The 16,722-nt window shown below is 33.5% G+C and overlaps 1 protein-coding gene across 14 annotated transcripts in view; it reads left to right on the top strand.

Annotated features, from left to right (window-relative positions):
• The window catches only part of TNRC6C (trinucleotide repeat containing adaptor 6C), a 281,153-nt gene that overhangs the window by 232,712 nt on the left and 31,719 nt on the right, over positions 1-16,722 (top strand). For 13 of the 14 annotated variants that reach the window (XM_051995504.1, XM_051995503.1, XM_051995502.1 and 10 more), the window contains 4 exons: positions 1,583-1,702; positions 3,917-4,000; positions 4,299-4,536; positions 15,674-15,841. In XM_051995504.1, coding sequence (XP_051851464.1) covers positions 1,583-1,702; positions 3,917-4,000; positions 4,299-4,536; positions 15,674-15,841 — 610 coding nt within the window. The remainder of the gene's footprint in view (positions 1-1,582; positions 1,703-3,916; positions 4,001-4,298; positions 4,537-15,673; positions 15,842-16,722) is intronic. The other variant, XM_051995508.1, reaches the window with a different exon arrangement.

Here is a 16,722-nt window from a genome sequence, read left to right as displayed (position 1 = left end):
ATAATGCCTTACAAATAGTAGTAAGCATTAATTAGAAACCAGTTATTAATATGAGTAATCTAGTATCCAATAATTCTATTATCATTAGTCTCTTGTTGTAAAAAATACATACATGTATGTATATTTTTTTATTAATTTTTATTTTTATAACACATTCATTTCTTTAAAAGTCATCTCCTTCATCTATACAGTGGGCTATGGCATCCCCTGGGGTAAAGATTTTAAAATGGGGGGGGCACAGTTCTGTAAAACTGACTAAACACATAAAACCAATAAATGTAATATTCCACATCCATAGTCTCTCATCTTTTCAGTGAAGGGAAAGTATCTTCTCTGGGTCTAAGTTTGAGCATTATAATCACTCAACATTTAGTTTTAGGGGTAGGTAAGAGGGGTAAGATATTCTTTCATTTCTATTATATACACATATACATGCATATAATGTATATGATTACCTTTTTTTTTTTCTGGTATTGCTTGCCTCACTGCATGAATTCAAATGTATCTTCTGAATTTTTCATAGTAGTTATTTCTTATAACATTAATATTCCATTATTTCTAAATCATAATTTGTTTTGCCATTTCTTCATCAGTAAGCATCCATTTTATTTCTAGTTCTTTGCTAATACAAAAGGTGCTGCAATAAATATTTTAGTCTCTATAGGATTTTCATTTCTCCTTGACTTCCTTGGGATACATGTTTAGGAATGGATCTCTTAAATCAGAGTGTACACAATTTAGCCATTTATTATTAAATGTAGTTCTAATTTGCATCAGCTTTCTTGAAATCTTTTTTTTAATTATCAAACATTTGTTTTTTCTTACTCTCACCTCTGCACATTTCTATCACTGAGGAAAAAAAAATAAAAGGAAAACCTCATAAGCAACACAAAAAACTACTGTGTCCAAAAATGTGTATTTCATTCTACAAATGAATTGATCATCTTCCTATCAGAAGACAGATATCTTTCTTCATCATTAATCCACTGAAATTATGGCTGATCAATGGTTTGATTCAGTTCTAAAGTTTTCCAATTGTTTCTCATTCCAGTAAACTTAGAATATTCCTAAGTTCTTCTGAAATCATCTGTAAATATTTTCTCTTATGGATCCTTTTTCTCTTTCTTTGAAAACTTTGGAATATAGACTCAGTAGTGCCATTGTTGAATCAAATTAGTGCACTAATATATTTGGACATAGTTCTCAATTACTTCTCAGGTTGTTTGGACCAGTGCACAGCTCCACAACAACATATTAGTGTGTCTTCCCATAGTCCCTTTGATATTGACTATTTCCATCTTTTGTCATTTTTGCCAATTTGCTGGATATGAAAGAAAACCCTGGAGTTCTTTGCATTTCATTTATCTTATTTAACTGACACTTAAAAGAATTTGTTGTCCTGCTTTAGAAATGCAGATAAAATGTTAGTAGCAATAGGCATTTTTTGTCCCACTTTTAAATTTTCCCTTGAATTTTAACTCATAAAATGAATTTAAGTGTATTTTTTTAATAATCCACAAGTCTTTAAAATTTGCTTTAATAAATATACAACCTTCAGTGACTAGTGTTTTCTATTATGTAGGTTCAAGCACAGCTTTTGCAGTTTGCAGCAAAAAACATTGGTCTCAACCCTGCACTATTAACCTCGCCAATTAATCCTCAGCATATGACGATGTTGAACCAGCTCTATCAACTGCAGCTGGTGAGTTAATAAACATGCAGACAGTAGAATAGACTTGAAGAACAAAAGGAAAGTGGGGTTTTTTTTGGACACTTATCCACTGCTTTGTTTTTTCACATATTCCTCAAACAAGCAACTAAATTTAAATTATTAGTCCATGTTAGCTAGACATATATTGATAAACACATATGACAGGTTATTTTTGTCATGGAGAATTAATGTTCACATTTCCCTATTTTTAAAAAAATAATTATCATAAAAACAAGTTATCACACATTGGTAAGGTTGGTCTTAGTAGTGGGTTATATTTTCTATTATAACCCTATATTGTATGTACAATGATTTTATTGATGCAGAATAAAAGACCAAATTTATTTACTATCAAAAACAATGATACTTCTTTTTTTTCTGGAAGTAATTTACTTGCATCGTCAATTATAGAGCATGACCAAATATCAAGAAGGAAGTATAAAAAGGCCTCAGAGCTTACAAAATGCAATCATTAAAGTTTTTATTGCTATGCTTATAGGAGAACTCCCTCAAGCTCAGAAGAGTAACTTTCATTTTAGATTCAATTTTAATAATTATAGTCAGCTAGTGCGTAAGTAGGAAATAAAAATCAAATATCAGGGAATATACTTAAAAGATACATAAAAAACAGACAAAAGTGTTGGGTTTTTTTTTTTATTAAACTAGCAGTTTGGAGAGATTCATAGTGATTTAGGCATTATAGAGCCCTATAATCATCAGTAATTCCTAAAAGACATTGTATTTCAGGATAGTAGAGCAATTGATATTCATAATAACCAAGTATCAAGATAAATGTAAAAAACCCAACAGAAGATTTAATTATAATCCATAAAGAACAGATGGTACATACTTGAATTATTTTTGTCCAAAATTATCCAAAGTTTGTTTGGTGCTTGAAGGAGAAAGATTTACACCTTATAATGACATGTATTAATATTATCAAACCAACTAGGTTTCTTTTTTTTTTTTAATAATAACTTTATATTGACAGAATCCATGCCAGGGTAATTTTTTTACAACATTATCCCTTGCACTCGTTTTTGTTCCGATTTTTCCCCTCCCGCCCTCCACCCCCTCCCCCCCTCCACCCCCTTCCCTAGATGGCAAGCAGTCCTATATATGTTAGATATACCAACTAGGTTTCACAATGAATAGAGCACTGGGTTCAGAATCAGGAAGTCAGGCCTGGGTTCAATTTCTGTTACAAATACTTTGTTATGTGTCCCTGGGCAAGTCACTTAATTTTCTTCAGCCTCAGTTTACTCACTGGTAAAATGGAAATCATTATAACACTTACCTCACAGGGTTGTTGTGAGGATCAAATGAAATAATATATGTAAAGTATTTTGTATATCTAAAGCACCGTATAAAGCTAACTAAAATAGCTTTTTAAATTATTTATAATTTTGACCACTGACCTATTTTATCCAGTAAGCAGTCTATTTTATCACCCACTTTTAATAAGTAAAGTTGAATTTTACTCTCTACATAGCTAAGTTTTGTGCTAAGGAAAAGGAAAATATCTTTTTTGCTAAAGGAAAACATTCACAGATTTCTTTCTAAATTTTTTTTAATGATAAAAGAAAATGGCACTGTAAAGGAAATCTTCCCAAACATCTAGTATACAGAGGGACAATACTAAGAATGTTTTAATCAGTGCTTGATTAATAGCTTCTCTATTTTAAAAGAGTCCACCTGTAATTTGTACTATATATTTCTCTTAGGTTGAACTCCCAGTGATACATGTTAAAATGAACTTATGAACTTATATTATTTATAATCTTTTATAATTTTTAGCAGTTTCTGTTTATCTGGGACAACCTAATGCTAATGTTGTGCCAAGTTGTTTGAGTCATTCTAGACAGCTTTAGCCTGAATGACTCTTAAAATAAATATTATTTTATTGCTTTCCCTCACTTTTTCAATACTTAATTTGTATTAATCAAGCAGATTTTGACATCATCCTTAACTGAATAATATCAAATATAATGGTATTAGCAGAGTAACCCAAAGTTTTTGTGTATTCAGTTTTTTAATGAGACTGTGATCTTTTTAAAATTGCATTGTGCCAGAAAATATACTTTAATAATAATGTCTACTGTCAGGAATCCAACAATGCTGGGATTTTTTTTTTACTCAGCAGCAGAAATTGAACCATTCAATGACTTTCATATAATCATTATACTCTCATTTTTCTGCCAACAGGCATACCAACGTTTACAAATCCAGCAGCAGATGTTACAGGCCCAGCGTAATGTTTCCGGACCGATGAGACAACAAGAGCAGCAAGTAAGTATTTACTCCCTGATTAAATTTTTTTATATCTTCTTGAGCATTTATCTATAATGTCTACTGGCATAAAAAATTTCAGATAATAAAATAATTACTTGCTCCTAAGCAAAAAAACAGTAGCTGTTATCTGATAAATATAAAAGATTACATATCTAATGTTGTATGTCATACAACTATGGTGAAAAAGCAAAGTAAGTTTTTTAGCTCAAAAGAATGAAAAGTCTAGCTGAAAATAATAAAATTAGTAAATTATTCTGAAATTACTAAAATTCTTTTTCTTTTTTTCTTTTTCCAGGTTGCACGTACAATCAATAACATGCAGCAGCAAATCCAGCAGCACCAGCGCCAGCTGGCCCAGGCCTTGTTAATGAAACAGCAGCAGCCTCCCCCTTCACATCTCTCTTTGCACCCCTCTTCAGGCAAATCAGCCATGGAGAGCTTTTCACCCCATCCCCAGGGTCCCGGCCTACCTGACCTGCCGACCAAAGAGCAACCGTCTTCAATGAACACCTTTGCTCCTTACCCAAGTCTCGGTAAGCACCTTGTTTTTGAAACAAAAGAAGTTTTAATGAGGATTGTGAATACAAGCAAGTTAAATTTTAATTCTATAGGCAACATTATAAAATTGAAAAATATTTTACTAGATTTGGAGGATTTATCTGTTTAAAAAGTATTTTCCTAAACCTCAAGATTTATTTAATTTTTAAAGCTTTTTTTTCTCCACTGCCTAAATTTACTAATCTTTTCCCAGCATCTTTACTTTATACTTCTACAGTCAAATTCTTGGATAGGAAACTATATGTTAGATGCCAGAATAAGATTAGAAAATTACATTTTTGTTAATTGTTATTTCCCAACCAGTTATCAAATTCATGGCTAGAGTTGTTGGCATAGTCTTTTTTTTTTTTTTTTTTTTTTGGCTGTTTGAATTTTGTACAGTATTGATCTTTAAACATGAGCCAGTTGCCAGCATTCAGCTATAAGAAATATATTAAGATTTACTAAGTACTTTAACTGATAACAGCCAGGGTAGAATTAGTAACCCTGAATTCCAAAATTAAACTATTCTTTAGAATCAGTTTGTCATTCAGTTCATGTATTTGAAGAATACATGGTTATTTTATTCTTTATTATTGAAATTCTTCAAGGTTGGGATTCTAAATAAATTTTTGCAAAGATGGTACTATAAGTCTCTTAGCTTCATACCAGGAAGGCCTGAGTAGAAACTTTTCTCAAACAACTCCTACTATGACCCTGGGCAGATCACTTACCACCTTTGAGCCTCTGTTTTTTTGGGGTTTTTTTCTTTTGTGAATTGAGCATAATAGCATTTCTGGGCAGCTAGGTAGTGCAGTGAATAGAGCACTAGACCTGGAGTTAGAAATACTCATCTTCCTGAGTTCAAATCTGGCTTCAAACACTTACAGCTGTATGACTCTAATTAAGGTATTTAACCCTGTTTGCCTTAGTTTCCTGATATCTAAAATGAGCTGGAGAAGTAAATGATAAGCCATTGCAGTATCATTGCTAAGAAAACCCAAATAGTATTATGAAGAATCAGGCAAGACTGTAACAACTGCACAACAAAAGCCCCTGCTTTAAAGAGTTGTTGTGAGGATCAAATGAGATGATATGTGCTAATCTTATCCTCTCTAACTTCTCTGTTTATTGGGAGGAATAGCACTCTGTATCACATCCTAAATGTCAACCTCAATTTCTTATTCTCTCACTTTTTTCCCCATATTCAGTCAATTGCTAAGTTCTGTTGTAACATCTCTCATATGTCTTCTCTCATCAGACACTGCCACCAACCTGTATAATGAGATAAGGAGGCTTTCATTATCTCTTGCCTGGACTATTGAAGTAGCCTGCTGGGTGGTCTTCCTGTCTCAAATATCCCCCACTTCCATCCATCTTCCTCTCAGCTGTCAGAGTGATCTTCCTAAAGCATAAGTTGGACCATGTCATTCTCATACATACATATTCTATTCAGCAAACTCTAGTGGCTCCCATTTGTCTCTAGGATCATATTTTAAATCCTATAATGGCTTTTAAAACCTCCATAATCTGGTCCTACTTTTTCCACTTTTCTTATACCCTATAGATTTACCTCCCCTCACTCTGATATCCAGTAAAATTGGCCATCTCCTTATTGCTTTCACTAAACCTTCTATCCCTCAACTCTGAGCATTTTCACTTGCTGTGCCCATGTTTGGAATTTTGTCTTTTCCTGTCTCTGTCTTCTAACTTCCCTTGTTTCCTACAAGTCCCAGCTAAAATCCTATTTTTTACAGGAAGCCTTTCCCAATCCCCCCATTAAAATTTGTGGGACATAAGTGAGGAGAATTAAAGTGAGACTAATTCCTTTGGTAATCTCCATTTTGACCTGTATGTAATTTGGTTGTCTTTCCCAATAAACTGTGAACTCCTTGAGAAGAGAACATTGCTCTTCAATTTCATCTAATTAGATTTGGACCATTACTTCAGACTGTATAGATCTCTTTGGATCTTAATCCTATAAGGCAAAATGTTACCTATTCTTGTAAGCTGAAAATCTGATGTGAATTCTCTCTATTCCTTTATCCTTTTAGATTGACAGCCTTTATATTCTCTGTCAAGAAAAATGATATTCAGACTAAATACAGTGAACATGAGTAAAAAGTGAATTGAAGCCCACAGAGGGCATCTAGGAGTTCTAAATACTTTCAAGTTTCTTGGCCTAAATGTTGCTAACTACTACAGAACTTGCAGGTGTGGCTACTTACTTGTTGCCGGTACCTTTTGAAGAATCATAGAGAATAATAAAGATGCTGGAAGATTGGAGTTAGGCACATACTAATGTAGTTTTCATAAATGTGGGGAGTTAGTGGATCTCAGAAATGATAGACTTTAATTTGACATGATCTTTATTATCAAAGAAGAATAGAGGAGAGAAACTAGATTTATTTTGTGATTTATTTGGAGGGAATAACTAGAACCAGTGTGTATAAATTAAAAGAAGTTACATTTTAACTCTATATAAGAAAGTTTTAACTGTCAAAAGCAAAATGATTCTTTATCACTAAAGGTGTTCTCATAAAATATCTTAAACAAAATACCATATGATAGCTCCCCTTTTAACTTTGTTTCCTTCCTATTCTTTCTTCTGGAAAAGGATACAACCATTGTTCTATCAGGGGAAGAGCTGATGCCCCACAGCCTTCACAGTATACCCTGTGGGTACAACATCCCAGATAAACAAAACCTTGGAGCTATAGAACCTCCCAGCTAATCCTTTTTTTTTTTTTTTAATAACTTTTTATTGATAGAACTCATGCCAGGCTAATTTTTTACAACATTATCCCTTGCATTCATTTCTGTTCCAATTTTTCCCCTCCCTCCCTCCACCCCCTCCCCCAGATGGCAAGCAATCCTTTACATGTTGAATAGGTTACAGTATATTCTGGATATAATATACTTGTGCAGAACCGAACAGTTTTCTTGTTGCACAGAGAGAATTGAATTCAGAAGGTATAAATAATCCGGGAAGAAAAACAAAAATGCAAGCAGTTTATATTCATCTCCCAGTGTTCTTTCTTTGGGTGTAGTTGCTTCTGCCCATCTTTGATCAATTGAAACTGAATTAGCTCTCTTTATCGAAGACATCCACTTCATCAGAATACATCCTCAAACAGTATCGTTGTTGAGGTATATAATGATCTCCTGGTTCTGCTCATTTCACTTAGCATCAGTTCATGTAAGTCTCGCCAGTCCTCTCTATTCATCCTACTGGTCATTCCTTACAGAACAATAATATTCCATAACGTTCATATACCACAATTTACTCAACCATTCTCCAATTGATGGGCATCCATTCATTTCCAGCTTCTAGCCACTACAAACAGGGCTGCCACAAACATTTTGGCGCATACAGGTCCCTTTCCCTTCTTTAGTATCTCTTTGGGGTACTCCCAGCTAATCCTAAGAAAAAAGTCTTCTATCTTAATTAAACATGTTTCTTACGACTTTGAATCTCATTTTTTTCCATTGCCCAAGTCATTTCAACAATGATTTATTTAACATCTACTATGTTCTATATAATGGAACTTCAAAATAAAATAGTTCTAATCATAATAGAGATTATATTATTTGAGAGAAATATATATACACAAAAGAACAAAAGCAAAATGCATACAAAATTAAGACACCATAAAAATTAGGGGAATTTGGGAAAACCTCCTGATTAAGTGGTTCATCAACTGACTTTTGAAATAAGCATTGGGTCGCAAAAGTGGATATGGAAAAGAAGAAAATTCTAAACCAGTGGAATTGCCTGTACAAAAGCATAATGATAGGTTATGGAATGTAAAAAACCTGGAAAAGCAAAAGTGACCTATTTATTTGGATGGACCGTAGAGTATGTAACAGAAAGTGATATATAATTATCCTGGAAGGAAAACCAGAACCAGATTATGAAGAGACATTTTTATAGTATCTTAGAGATCACAGGTTTTTGAATTGGAGAGTGATGTAGTCTCTGCATTAGTAGTGCCAGTCTGGTTATGTGGAATATGGATTACAGAGGGGACTAAAGGCTGGGAGACCAGTGACCTTCTTTAGTACTAATGAGAGGTGGTGAAGGCCTAAAACAAGGTGAGTGCAATGTAATTGGTGAGAAGGGGGGAGTATAGGAGAGAGAGAGAGTCAAGGTAGAATCAGCAAGATTCAGCCACTCTAATATGGGCCATGGAAAAGAGCAAAAGATCATAGGTGACTACTAGGTTGAGTACATGGGTTACTAGAAGAATGATAGTGACTTCAGAAAAAAAGCAAGCAAATAGGTAGAAATAGAGGTTTGAGATAAAAATGCTAAATTTTAGATCCCTATGCAACATTCAGGCAGCATTATCAAGCAGATAGTTTGAGGTTCAGAGCCAGAGATGGAGAAGTGATGACTGGATATGTACCTTTGGGAGTTGTCTGCAGAAAAATCATAGTTTAATTCATGAAAAGTAATAACATTTCCAGGAAAGAAATTATAGAAAGAAGACTCAAGACAAAACCTTAGGTTAGAGTCATACAGAATTAAAGAGGAAGGATATAGATGAAGAGAATGAAAAGGATCAGGCAGGCACATAGGTAGGGATCAAAAGCAGGAGAGCTCTAGGTCACAAAAAAACAAGGAAGAGAGAATATTCAGAAAGATAATCAGCTGTGACACAAACACTACTGAGAATTTTAGAAGGATGAGGAATAAGAAAAGGCTATGGGATTTAGCAATAAATAAATCATTGAATGAATAGAAATTTTTAAAGTTAGATATGATAGATCTCTGGAGAAAATTGAATGGGAATAGAAAGGAATATACCTTTTTCTCAGCAGTATCCTAGCACCTACAAAAAAAAATACATCATAAAAATCTCATAACCAAATGCAGCATTTTTAAATACATCCTTTTCAGATCACAGCGCAGTAAAATTACATTCAGTAAAAAAGCTGTGGAAACATAGATTAGAAACTAAATAATCTGAAATAATGAGTGGGTCAAAGAACAAATCATATAAACAATAATTTCATTAAAGAGAATAAGACAATACACCAAAATTTATGGGATGCAATCAAAGCAATAATTAGGAGAAATTTTATATTCTTAAATGCTTACATCTAAAAATAAAGAGCAACCAAAAAAAAAAAAAAAACTAGAAAAAGAAAAAATTAAAGATCCCCAGTTAAATGCCAGATTAGGAATCCTGAAAATCAAAGGAATCGTGGATAAAACTAAAAGTAAAATCATTGAAAGAAAAAAATAATAAAACCATTGGTTTTAAAAAAAGAAAGAAGAAAATCAAATTACCATTATCAAAAAATAAAAAGGGTGAATTCACCACCAATGAAAATGAATTAAAGCAATTATTTGGAACTATTTTGCCCAATTATTTACCAATGAATCTAACAATCAAATTGAAATGGATAAATATTTACACAAATATAAGAAGAAATTGAATAAGCCATCAATGAGTTCCCTAAGGAAAAAATCACAAATGAATCCCATCAAACTTTTAAAGAGCAATTAATTCCACGCTGTATAAACTTTCTGGGAAAAAAATGGACAAAGAAGCAATCCTTCCAAATTATTGTTTTAAATATTACTTATCTTTTCATGACACCAGTATGGTGCTAATACCTAAACTAGGAAGAGTAAAAACTGAAAGAATAATATAAACCAATTCCCCAAATAATATTGATACAAAAATTTTAAATAAGATATTAGCAAAATTACAGCAACATAAAACAAAAATCATACACTATGAGCAGATGAGATTTAGCCTAAGAATACTGTCAACATAATTAGCCATAGCAATAACAAAAACAAGAGTCATAGATGCAGAAAAAAGTTTTGACAAAATATAACACTTATTCCTATTATAAATACTAGAAAAGTAGTATCTAAAACAATAAATAAATTATTGTTTATTCTTGAGAAGAGCAGTTTCCATTGAAAAATAGGGATAGAAGCAATCTTGGAATTAAGAATTGAGGGAAAAGAAGAAAGTGGGGACAGTGAATACAGACAAGGATTTTGATTGTAAAGTGGGGGGGGGGGACAAGATAAAAGGTAGGTCAGGTGAGAAGGTTCTGTAAGATGGGAGCTAATACTAATGGGTGTCATCAGTGAGAAAGCTGAAGGTAGAAAAGAACAAATTAAAAGTAGAGTTAAAAAAGAGATGCTTAACGGAACAAGCTTCCAGGAGAGCTGGGGGAAAAGGGGATCAGAGACAATTAGAGGTATTGGTATTGGCAAAAAGACCCACCTCTTCCATCTGAGACCGGAATAAAGAGAGAAAATGGAAGACAACTTGAGGTGAAAGAGGAGTCTCAAATTTTTTTAGTAAAATATGAGTAAAATTTAGTAAAATATGTCAAAGGATTTCAACAAAGACTGAGAGGGAGAATTCTTGTTTTAAATTCTTATTAGACATTGCGTTTTCAGAAACACATCAAATTGGTATGATTTGTCAATGCATGAAATTGATGTGCTCATCTTGTATTCCTTTGGCAATAACATAGCTGTGCCAAAGGCCAGAGCCTTTGTAATGTTGATATCCAGTCTCTAGATCCATCCTCTGACTTGTCTAAGATTCTGGTAATCAGTAAAACTGTATATACTTATTGGGCAGGGCACTGGGCTAAATAGGTCAAAGCTGAAAATCACATTGTAGGTTGCCCCTCTCCCCCACTTTTCCCTATTGCTCATTTCATAAAATTGTGATTTTGTTTTGCTTTAAATCAGAGCAGTTCCTTTGAGATAATGCTTGTTTTTTTGAATGCTCGTATTACTCTACCCATTTGTTTAAAATCAACCAAATTGTCACACATAGCTCATAAATATTCTTTTGATTTGATTTTTTTGCTTTTAAGCAGACCTAAGCTGCTTGCCTATTATGAGTCCAGACAACTTGTCTTAAGATGTAGACATCTGAAAGACTTTAGAATAAAATTTACCTGCTGACTCAAATACTGTGTAATCATTTCCAAGTGTTTAATTACCTTTTGGGAGCCTCATATTTCTTTGAGGCTTTTCTAAATTAATCTGTTTGTCCCAATGAGGGATAATATGGACATTTAGTAGAATTCCCTGTGTGATTCAAGGAGCCTTAGAAGAATTTTGGGTGCCTATGTTTTTCAGAGACCCAAAGGAATTTTCACCAATTAAAGTTGCTTTGTGCATGTGAGTTGATAGGAGCCTTCATGGGAAAATGGAGAGAGTGAATGCTTTAGGTCCTTGGACTCAGCACTTTGTTCTAGCACTTAGTACCTGACAGAGCCCAGAATAGAGGACAGAAAGTCCCGGTGACAGAAAGTAAGAAAGTATCAGTATTTCCCCAACATCTTGCCAGTGGTGCTCATGCACTAAGCTAAATATGTTGGTTTCCTCACCTGATAAATGAAAGAAAATGACTTTTAATTATCCCCAGGTCCTTAAACTCTGTTGGAAGAGCCCTAAATATCTGGGAGCCCTGTTAGGGACTAGATTCTCCCTTTGGAGGAGTGAAGACTGATTTTCTTTTCTTATATTTAGGTTATGGTATATTTTTGTGAGCATTAAGACAATTGGTAGCCTGTGGAACTTTGTAAAATATATTTAAAGTGTATCACACTGTGTACTTGGAGGTATGGGAAAATCTTAATTCTCCAATTATGTATGAATTATGCAACAATGATTGTTCTGAACTTTAATATAAGGCACTAGAAAAGCATTGAAAAAAAAAGTTCCCCCAAATTACTAAATAACTGTCCAGAATTTGGGATCATGGACTTTACCAAAAGGACTCCAGCTGATTTCCTAAAGACACCATGTCTCCCAGGTCTCTGATATCCATACCACCCTCCTTCTACGCCTCTCTGTTCTTACTCTTGTCACCTCTTCCCAACATTAACTGTCTTTAGAAAGACTAGACTAGTTTTTTTTTTTTTTTAATGTAGCCAAGAAGTAATAAGCATTCATTAAAAAGGCCCCTGATTCTTAGTATCAGAAAGAAGAGTGACCATGGACTCAACAAAACACCAACCCTCAAAACTCAAAAGAGATATATCTCTGGGAAACTTCATGAGGACACTTTAACCAGGAATTGTAACTTATTACTTGACTTTTATTCTCTATACATGTGCCTTATACCTTCTGCAGTTTAAATTTGTACTTTAAATGTCCTGTGAATATTTATGGAAGAGTGTACCTTAGCCTTTTGGAAAGAAGTTTTTAAATAACTTTCTTGCTTATAAATTTCTTTATTTAAAAAAAAAATTGTGTTGTATTAGAGTTATTAAAAATCTTTTCTAAAAACAAATTTAGAGATCCCAAATTAAGAATTTCTTCTCTGTGATTCAGGCCAATTCTAGTAGATTTGTGATAGAGCCATCCGCATCCAGAAAGTGGGGACTAAGTGTGGATCACAATATAGTTATTTTCACCTTTTTTGTTGTTGTTTGCTTGCTTTTTGTTTTCTTTCTCATTCTTGTGCAGCATGATAATTATGGAAACAATGTATAGAAGAATTGCACATGCTTAAAATATATCTTGAATTACGTGCTATCCAGGAGAGGGAATAGGTAGAGGGAGGGAGAAAAATTTGGAACACAGGTTGTGCAAGGGTGAATGTTTAAAACTAACTGCATATATTTTGAAAATTAAAAAAAGCTATTTTAAAAAAATAATTTCACCTCTAGATGATGTCTAAGGACCTTTCTAGTTCTATATTCTATAATTTCTGATAGAGCTGTAAGTATAGTGAGGATAAAGTTATTTCTGGTAGTAGAAAGCAGAAAGCAATTAGAAAATACAAAGGAACTGGCCCTTAGCAAAACCAATCACAGAAACTGGAGGAAGAAGTTATTCTTAAAAAAGGAAATAGTTCAGACAAAGACAGAGATAGAAAAATTCACAGCTTGTTCAAGAAACAATAAGTATTACTATCAAACAAGACTAAAACATAATCTTGCTTAGCTTATTTGTTGCCCCTTTGGAGATTTCCATGAGGTTAAAATGAGTGACCTTATGAATGCTTTGCTAAAATATACATATACTGAATATATAGTATTTTTTACATTTTACATTTATATCCTAGTCTTCCTTCCTTTGCTTCACTAGAAAATGTTATTTTCTGTTTCATAGAGGTAAAGGCCTGAAGAACAGTTGATTTTATCAAGTTATATTAAAGGAAAGCAACTTATATAGTTTGAAACTGAAGAGTTCATAGCAATGATCCAGTCTGATCCTTTCAATTTATAGATTGAAAAACTGAAATCCTACAAGAAATGTGATTTCCCTAGGGGCAGACACACAGTGATGGGACAGTGTTGCCTGTATCCTTAAATTCTTGTTCTCAATCTTTGGCAAACATATTTATTCTTTTTAAAAATATAGCCTACTGGGGCAACTAGATGGTACAGTTGATAGAGCATTGATTGATAGAGCGTTGATAGAGAATGATTTTCTCTCTTAAAGAATAGTGTTCTGCCTGGAATTTGTATAACATTTACATCACTTACCTATGTATGTTCCTTCTTAAAAACTATCATTTATATTTAGACTGCTTGTGGATGTTTGCTCTTATACTTTTACAGCTTTTCTTCTCAACTTGACATCTCTCCCTACTTTAGAAGGTAGATGTGTGAGTAAATAAAAGAATAAATGAATGAAAAAGCATGTACTTAATGCTTACTGTATGCAAAGCAAAGTAGAATAGTCCCTGCTTTTAAGAAGTTCACATTCTAATGGTAGAGACAACAAATAGATAAGGTTTCAAAGCTGCAAGCCAGATGGAAAAGAAGAAGAAGAAAATAAACATTGATACTTGCTAGGCATTATGCCAAACACTTTTACAAATATTTAATTTGATCCTCACAAGAACACTGAGGTAGGTGCTATTTTTATTTCCCATTTTACAGTTAAGGAAACTGAGACAAACAGATGTTAAGTGACTTACCTAGACTCCTACAGCTAGACAGTTGTTTCTCAAACTGAATTTGAACTTAGGTCTTCCTCATTCCAGGCCAAAGTTTTACCCACTGTGCTACTTTCTAAAAGGTCTCATGATCCTTATCATAATGCAATATCTTTAATGTAATTATCTCTGATAAAATGACATCAATTTTTGGTATTGGACCATTTAACAGTGCAGATGAGTTCGGTGGGAGGAACCTTCATTTCTAGGAAGGAAATGACTTTGGTTTTAAGTGTTCGTGAAAGCACTTACCAAGTCACAACTCCACCAAGACTTACTTTTCAGAATGATAGTTCTATGGGCCTTATGCTATTACTCCACGGCTTTTGGTCTTATCTGCACTTTGGTGACAGAAGGTCAGCATTTGGTATTGATGATGGTGAGACAGTTGGATACACATCCTGAAATGATTTTTCTCTTCAGTGATGGAGCATGGCCAGTGGTCCGAGAGGCACTGCTATTCTCCTAAGCTCTTGGGTTCAGAGTCCTGGGATGTCTACATCCAGATCTCAACAAAGGTTGATAGTTATTTGACTTGCCTATCACAAGCTGTCTCTTACTCTGAGTATTTTGGTGAGCCAACCTAACGTGGCTTGCCTGCTCAGTAGGTGGCAGTTGGTTGGATGTCTAGTTCTACAAAAGTTGTTTTCCTGAATCCAATCATATAGCCACCTGTAGGTACCTAGCACAATTCCATTCTGTCTTAAGAATTCTATGTATTTGAAAATATGTTTAATATGATTGCACAGGTACGATCTACATCATATTGCTTGCCATCTTGGGGAGGGGGTGGGGGAAAGAGAGAGGAGGAAAAAATAAATCAAAATCTTATAAAAGTAAATGTTGAAAACAAATCAGAAAAAAGAATATTAAAAATAATTCTACATTTTCGGTATTTGCTTTTCTAAAAATGTATCATCCTGGTAACAGAAGATGCTTATTAGGGTTAACCTTAGATGTTAAGGTTATGAATGTTGAAAAGAATGAACATATTTACAATTTAATTCCATTGAGTGAAGCTACAGGTAAAACTTAAGTATTCCTTGTTCAGTTTCTTTTTTTTTATCAATTATAGATTTGAGTTGAAACCATGAAGTATTCCCAAAAAAAATTTAAAGTAAAACTAAGATAATTTCAAACTCAGACTTTCTCTTGATAGGAAATATTTATAATATACTTTCAATTACAGCTGGACTGAATCCAAACATGAATGTAAACAGCATGGACATTACTGGTGGTTTATCAGTGAAGGACACCTCTCAGTCTCAGTCTCGCCTTCCTCAGTGGACTCACCCCAATTCAATGGATAATTTATCCAGTGCTGCTTCTCCACTTGATCAGAATCTTAGCAAGCATGGTATGTTTCATCAGAAACGTGTGTGGTTTTTATTACTATTGTTATATATGCTTCCAAAAAGTTGTAACTCAGGACCTTATCATAGCATAGAAGTGACCCTGAGTTTTCTAAGGCTATGCCACCAGTAGAGCATAAGTTCTCACAGGTTGTACCCTAATGGGAAGGTTTCCAGGACTATCCAAGGAATCAAATCAAATCCACTATGCAATTATAAGCCTTATAAAATAAGTACAAAAAGGCTCAATAAAGAAGGCTATCAATTCTTTGGCCATGACATCCCAAGAAAGAAAAATACAAAGTAGTCCTCAATCCTGGTGCTAAAAATCCCGTGATCTTTATCTGTCTATAAATTTTAATTTGATTATTACTTTAAATGTGAGATCCATTGTCCGGTAATGAGTGAATGAATATCCATTTGACTATAAGAATTGAATCATAATTGGAAAAAATAAAATACTATTGAGTGGGGAAAATATCAGTCTTCATGTTCTCACTATAAGCAAAACCTGAGGAAATGATAGTGTTATGACTAAATGGAAGAAGGGCTCACAGAAAAGTCCTTTCATTGGAAAGGCCTATAAAGGAATTGACAATGTGGATTTTATTACATACCCAAAAGCATCAAGAAACATTATTTCATGGTACTTCTCGGCTTTCATATTTATAAACATTTTCAAAAATACCACCATGAAAATAATTGCAATTTATAAACCAACAGCTATGGAAATAATGAAGAATAAAGTAATTCCACAAAAAATTTAGTGGCTCATTTAGAGCCTCCAAATTAAATTAAATAGATATATATACACTTTGATATTTGGTGACTTCAATATAAATTGTAAATATTTATATATTGTAAAACATGGGTTTGGAATAATAAA

This window comes from Antechinus flavipes, chromosome 4, assembly GCF_016432865.1.
Source record: "Antechinus flavipes isolate AdamAnt ecotype Samford, QLD, Australia chromosome 4, AdamAnt_v2, whole genome shotgun sequence".
Classification (NCBI taxonomy): Eukaryota; Metazoa; Chordata; class Mammalia; order Dasyuromorphia; family Dasyuridae; genus Antechinus; species Antechinus flavipes.
This window is presented reverse-complemented; position numbering and strand designations above follow the sequence as displayed.